This window comes from Ctenocephalides felis, unplaced genomic scaffold (genome assembly GCF_003426905.1).
Source record: "Ctenocephalides felis isolate EL2017-DRISC unplaced genomic scaffold, ASM342690v1 CF-g0.4_SCAFFOLD_01492, whole genome shotgun sequence".
Classification (NCBI taxonomy): domain Eukaryota; kingdom Metazoa; phylum Arthropoda; class Insecta; order Siphonaptera; family Pulicidae; genus Ctenocephalides; species Ctenocephalides felis.
The window spans coordinates 45,265,242-45,272,485 of record NW_020537646.1 but is presented as its reverse complement, the minus strand read 5'-3'; the positions used below and the strand labels follow the sequence as shown (position 1 = coordinate 45,272,485).

The 7,244-nt window shown below is 25.4% G+C and overlaps 1 protein-coding gene across 1 annotated transcript; it reads left to right on the top strand.

Annotated features, from left to right (window-relative positions):
* Positions 1–1,000: 1,000 nt before the first annotated feature.
* LOC113371518 (glutamate--cysteine ligase regulatory subunit-like) lies at positions 1,001–6,332 on the top strand. The gene is made up of 4 exons (XM_026612144.1): positions 1,001–1,273; positions 4,366–4,761; positions 5,616–5,796; positions 5,974–6,332. The coding sequence occupies exons 1-4, from the start codon at positions 1,166–1,168 to the stop codon at positions 6,114–6,116; spliced, it is 828 nt and encodes a 275-aa protein (XP_026467929.1). The 5' UTR covers positions 1,001–1,165; the 3' UTR covers positions 6,117–6,332.
* The last annotated feature ends 912 nt before the right edge of the window (positions 6,333–7,244 follow it).

Genomic DNA, 7,244 nt, shown 5'->3' with positions numbered 1-7,244 from the left:
TAAGATCTCTTAATAATTCAGTTTTTCGAATAAGGGGAGAATATTTTTATCTGGATCATTTATGAAAAGCTCGTAAAATTATAGAAAATTAAATAGAAAAATAATTAGAATGATAAATAACTATTCTTCTAATTTTAGGTATTTTCATATTTTGTGATAAAAAATTTCTTCTTAAGGGGGCCCCCAAACAAATTTTGATACGAGGCCCCGCGAAGGCAGGCTACTGATGTTGAGAAGAGAGTACTTCACTTGTTCGTTTTTTATCTTAAAAGTCGATAAAGTATAAAATATTATCTATACAATAATAAATTCATTAATTCATTCTTGATATATTATACAAACTAAAGATTTTCCGATGCAGCTCTTTATCGCATAAAAGATAAAATACAATACTTTCGTTATGCGGCGGCGACTCCTTTGGTTTTAACTAAGCTTGGTTGAATAATTAACTCCGATTTTGAACTTAAAAAATATAAAATATAAGTTTCAAATGAAATAAAATTTAGGTATAATGTAAAAAGGTATTTCCGAGTCTCGATTTTCTGGGCGGGGGGGCCCCTTAGGTCGGGGGCCCGTGGCATTTTGCCACCCACGCCACCCTATAGTTACGCCACTGGCCATACATCACTATCATTATTATTATATCCAAATGAAAATTGATATCACTACTGCTCGATATCGGGGTTGTCCAGGTAGATATTGAATTAAATATATTAAATGAATTGAATGAATTATAAATATTTGCAAACACAATATGTAATTAAACATAAATTTTATGAAACGACTCAAAAATACGTTACCTGATTTTGTGATCCAAAAATGTGCAACCTTCCATTCCTTGTGATCAAAAATATCTTCATTTCATTCAGATGATTGCATGAAGATATGTGATAGAATTTCTACCAAAATATTGTCCTTCCTTAGTTAATAAGACAAATAAATCACTGTATAAATCTCTTATATTGCTCAGTAATATTTCAAACATTGCGCAAGACCATTGTCAGTTTTGTACAAAAAGTGAGGTTAAACGTCACATGTAACATCTTTACCCGTCAGCCGTCAGTGACAATTAGAATTGTCAAAAGTGAGCAGCTCTTGCATTCTGCTTGTCAAATAATCAAATAATCGATCAAATAAAACTACAAAATAATAACAAGTTATTAAAATGCTCCCAAATTTACCACAATGTGTCACTGTTGTGGTAATCAGTACTGGAAATATATTAAATTTGAGTGAAATTAAGAAAAAGGCCGGACAAAAACCACACGAAGAGGTGAATGGAATTTGAAAATATTTGTAAAAAACCATTGTGCTAATTATTGTTTACTAATGATTTCTTTATATTGTGTACATAACACTGTTAGTTTCATTATTTCTCGATTATTCTTCATGTTACAAATGTCTTGAATAATTTATTAACATTTTTCAAGGGCACAGATATATAAATATATGCATGATGAATGGTGGTCAGAAATGGACATCAATAATGATTTATAACACTTTATTTAAGAATTTATATTTGCAAGTCAGTAAAGTGTTCGTTTGAAATACCTTATCATAATTCATTATCTCACAATCATTTTTATAGATAAACTGTTAATAAAGTAAATAAATAATGTAATGAAAACTCGTATACATTCAAAATGTATTAGAAACTTGCAACTATTTATAATGCTAAATGATTTGATAAAATTTAGTATAATGATTTAATTTTGGATCAACTTGCTGATTATGAGTTTGCACGTTAAATGATTATCATATATTAACATTTGCAGTGGCAAATAATTCGATGAATTTAATGTAATAAGTAATTTTTTAATGATTCGGTGATTATAAGTTTGCATGATAAATAATCTTATAGGCAAGCACTTTTCTCACAATCATTAGCTGTTAATGAAGTAAATAAATAATGTAATTAAAATTCTTATAAATTCAAAATGTATTAGAAACCTTTAACTATTTACAGTGCTAGATGATTTGATGAAATTTAGTATAATGATTTAATTTTGGATCAACTTGCTGATTATGAGTTTACACGATAAATAATTAGTACATATTAAAGTTTGCAGTGGCAAATAATTCGTTGAATTTAATGTAATGATTTAATTTTTAATGATTGAGTTAACTTGCTGATTATAAATTTGCACGATAAATAATCTTATAAGTGAGCACTTTTCTCACAATCATTAACTGTTAATAAAGTAAATAAATAATGCAATTAAAACTCTTATAATTGAAAATATATTGGAAACATGTAACTATTTATAGTTCCAGATAATTCTAATAAATTCAATATAATGATTTAATTTTGGATCAATTTGCTGATTATGAGTTTGCACGATAAATGATTATTACATATTAACATTTGCAGTGGCAAATAACTCGTTGAATTTAATGTAATGATTTAATTTTTAATGATTCAGTTAACTTGCTGATTATGAATTTGCACGATAAATAATCTTATAAGCGAGCACTTTTCTCACAATCATTAACTGTTAATAAAGTAAATAAATAATGTAATGAATACTCTTATAAATTCAAAATATATTAGAAACTTGTAACTATTTACAGTGCTAGATGATTTGATAAAATTTAGTATAATGATTTAATTTTAGATCAACTTGCTGATTATGAGTTTGCATGTTAAATGATTATCACATATTAACATTTGCAGTGGCAAATAATTCGATGAATTTAATGTAATGATTAAATTTTTAATGATTCGGTTAACTTGCTGATTATAAGTTTGCACGATAAGTAATCTTATAAGCAAGCATTTTTCTCACAACCATTAATTGTTAATAAAGTAAATAAATAATGTAATGAACACTCTTATAAATTCAAAATGTATTAGAAACTTATAATTATTTATGGTGTTAGATGATTTGATAAAATTTAGTATGTTTAGATGATTTAATTTTGGATCAACTTGTTGATGATGAGTTTGCGCAATAAATGATTATGACATATTAACATTTGCAGTAGCAAATAATTCAATGAATTTAATGTAAAGATTTATTTTTTAATGATTCGCTGATTATAAGTTTGCACGATAAATAATCTAAATAAGCAAGTAATTTTTATAAACACAAATTATATTAGAATCATGACAATCACCTGGTTTTTACAGTTGCAGATAATTCAATGAAATTAATCTGATGATTTAATTTCTAATGATTCGGTTAACTTGCTGATTATAAGTTTGCATGATAAATAATCTAAATAAGCAAACACTTTTTATAAAACTCAAATTATATTATAATCACGACATTTCATGGTTTTTACAATTGCAGATAATTCAATGAAATAAATCTGATGATTTCATTTTTAATGATTTGCATTAACTTCCTGATTACAAGTTGCACGATAAATGATTTAATAAACTAGCAGTTCTTGAAATTTCAAATTATATTATAAACATATCGTTTGCAGTTTGATGAATTTAATGTAATGATTTAATTTTTAATGATCCAGTTAACTTGCTGCATGATAAAGGCTTTAAAACACAAGTACTTCTTATAACTGAAAATTATTTGAGAACCATGTAACATTTTACAATTACAGATACTACAATAAAATTGATGTAATGATATAATTTTCAGTTGAATTTCTGATCATGCATTGTATAATAAATGTTTTAATAAACAAGCACTTCTTATAAATTCAAACCTTATTAGAACCATGTAAATGTTTACCATTACAACTGATTCAATAAATAATGCAATGATTTCACTTTTAATAATGCTCGTTATAAGTTGCACGATAATTTAGAAAACAAGCACGTCTTATAAACTTGCTGATTATGATCTGCACGATAAATGATTTAATATGCTAAACTTCTTATAAATTGTAATTATATAGAAACTTGTGAACATTTAAAACTGCCTATAATTTGATGAATTTATGTAATTAAATGATTGTGGTGAAAGATGTGAATTAACTGATTATGAGCTGTGTGATGAAAATTTAAAAATAAGCTCTTCTTATAAATTTAATTTATATTAGAAGCATTTAAACATTAACATTTACATGATTTGTTAATCGAGTACGTCTTATTAATTTAAATTATACTAAATCCATGTGACTTGAACTTTCACAGTTATAAATACAATGAAATTAATGTAATTATTTAATTTTTAATAATGATTAATATTAAATTAATATAATGATTTTGCACGATTAGAGAAATTTGCCATCAAACATATAACGTTTTTTTTTAGTAATTAATATAGTATAATTTTCAAAATGCTTCTATTTACGGACTATAATGTTGTTTTTAATGTAGTATGTATAATTTTTAAAAATGTTTTGACTGACCATAATATTATTATTAAACAGTATATTATATCTTTCTGTTATTTTTAGCTACTGGATAGTCTAACGATAACACTGCAGAACCCCTCAGTAAATAATTCAGAAAAAACAAAGGCCGTTATATCAAGAGCAGATGATGACTTACATGCTAAAATTACAGAACATGAAAGAAAAAGCTTAAAAATTGGTGTAAAATTATTTCTGAACAAAAATTGTATTGAATCAATAACAGAAGCTATCCAAAGTGTTTTTAAGCTATTACAAGTAGATACAATTGATAATCTTATTTTGGCATTTCAACCAGCTAATAATGCAACTGATACAATAAAAATGTCCAACGATGATAGTAAGATGGCTTTTAATAATGGTCTAATTGGAGCAGGGTCTGCTTTGAAAGATTTAAAAAATTTGTGGAGTGCTCTGGAAGAATATGCCATATCTAAACAGGTATTATACAGATTACTGAAACAGAAACAGGTAGCAAACAATAAAATATTTAAAACTTGTGGTACTTTACCAAACAAATATTATGAAAAAAGCATAATTAATCTCAAACAAATTGAAAACATTGTTTTAGAGATACTAACAAACTTTTTATTTACATTGCGTTATTCAATGAATTTTAATTCTTATACTTATTAACTTATGGACATAAAATCTTGATTCAGAGAATATAATTTATTAGTTTTTATTGCAAATATAACATTTGAAGTTTGAAGTCAAATGTGAAGGCTGTAACTCGATATTATTCTCTATATTACTGAAAGATAGTTTAGAATGTATATTAATTTTGATTCACTTCACTTAAAATGAAGAAGAAAACAGAATTGATAATAGATCTTTTTATGTTTTGTGTTATGACATTTTATTATAAATTGCAATTAGAAACAATGGAATAAAGTATTGTGGAAATAGTAACAATAGGTGTTGTCGTCTGTTCAATCATAATTATAAATATACATGTTATGATTCAATATAAAGACTAACTCTAAAATCAATTATTTTCTTTCACAATAAAAAATATTAAGAGCATTGTACTGCAATGGGAATGGCACTGGGTTTAGTATACATTATTTATGAATTTTACCAGAAAAACATTCATTTTATTGTCGAATAAAATTTTCTGCATATTAATTGGAGTCTCAATTTACTCAGTGAATTTACTGGAAATATGCTGTATGGTTTCATTTTACATTCAAATTATCTTTTATATCAATAACTATACATAAATGATTTCAATCCTGATATTTGTTCTATTTCTGCAAGACTATGAATTTATATTTACCTATAATGTTTTTCAGATATTGCAACTTGGCATTGCGGATTTAGATGCAGACACTTTGGGAGCTTTATATAACAGTGCAAGGGTGCCTCCATGCATAGCACAAATAAATTTGAGTGCGTGCTGTGTAGTGCCGTTAGATTTGCAAACATTATGCAAGGAGAAAGAAATTCAATTGCTAACACACAGTGATCCTTCAGGTAATAACTCATTGGGAAATTGCTTTTAAATAAATAAAACAATTAATCATTTCTTTCATAATTAATATTGTTATGTGCTTCTAAACTACATTTGGTTTGGAAAATATGTATAAATATTTTTAATATGTATTATTTTCCACGTAATAATGTCTATTGATCTATATTGCATATTTTCAGAGTTATTAACAAATGAAACTATGCAATCGTTGGGAATTATTAATGCAGGGCTATGTTGGGCTCTGAGGCACCAAGTTCACATAAAATGTAGAGGAGTCCTAGCATCAAAGGGATATGTATTAGGATTCTGTAAAGAACAATAATTATTTGTAGTTTTTTTCACAAGTAATGTGGTGAAGGTAAACAAATTTTATTTAAGAATTTTAATACTTAGGAAAGAAAAGATGTGTTAAAAGGAAATATATGTATATAATTGAATCGATTTATACCATGAAGAAATATATGTATTTTAAATGTAAAAACTTATATGCCTGAGAATTGCCTAAATTTTTACAATATTTTAAAATAATAATTTGTAAAGTGATAGATATATTTTGTTACAAATGTTTTTAAAAATGTAGATATTTTATATACCAAAAAATATGTTTTTGTTTTTTATATATTTTAATGTATATAATTGTAATCAGACTTATGTATCTTATAATTGTTTTATATTATTCTTACATTGCCCTTGTAATAATTGGAAATGCTTTAATTGAGTTCAGATAATCATATAATGTAATGATTATACAATTATGTTGCATATTTAATTAACAATGGAAAACATTTATTTATGTAATACATATTGGTTTAATAACTTGATTGAGGTAGTTATTAAATTAACCAAAAACATTTTATTACACTTTGGATCTAGCAGAAAAGTAGTAAAAATTCTACACATATTTCACAATCAGATAATTTCTAAATTTTAATGAAATATGGATTTATAAAATTAAATTAGTGATTTTAATTATTTATGCATGATACATAAAAATCCTCAAAATATTTTGCTTATATTTTTAATTAATTATCTGTTACAAGTATTATTATTTAATATAAAAGTTGATTCAGTTATGACCAGCTCATTTATGGTATAATTAAAATTGTATGTGATGCAAACCATAGAAATGGCCTAACTGGGTTCAGGACTTTACTTCTTTAAAAATATTTTTAAAATAGAAAAGTAGATAGTTGAATTTGTTAATTATATAGCACACTTGAATTTAAACATTCCCTTATTAAAATGTACTTATCTTCTTGTTCAATAAAATAAAATAGTAAATAAAAATTTTCTTAAGTATTTCAATTCAATATTATTTTAGGGCAGTACCATAACAAAAAATTACTATCATATTCCATTGAATCGATCACCCTGTTATTGAATATTAAAAGAGAAAATTATCTACAAACAGTGCCGATAATACAACAAAAGTCAGAAAGAAGAATCTGCT

What these genes read in the sequence shown, in the direction of transcription:
- LOC113371518 (XM_026612144.1), top strand. Translation starts at nt 1,166, where the DNA reads ATGCTCCCAAATTTACCACAATGTGTCACTGTTGTGGTAATCAGTACT. An exon ending in GACAAAAACCACACGAAGAG is followed by an intron (nt 1,274 to 4,365) that starts GTGAATGGAATT and finishes TGTTATTTTTAG; the next exon opens with CTACTGGATAGTCTAACGAT. An exon ending in AATATGCCATATCTAAACAG is followed by an intron (nt 4,762 to 5,615) that starts GTATTATACAGA and finishes AATGTTTTTCAG; the next exon opens with ATATTGCAACTTGGCATTGC.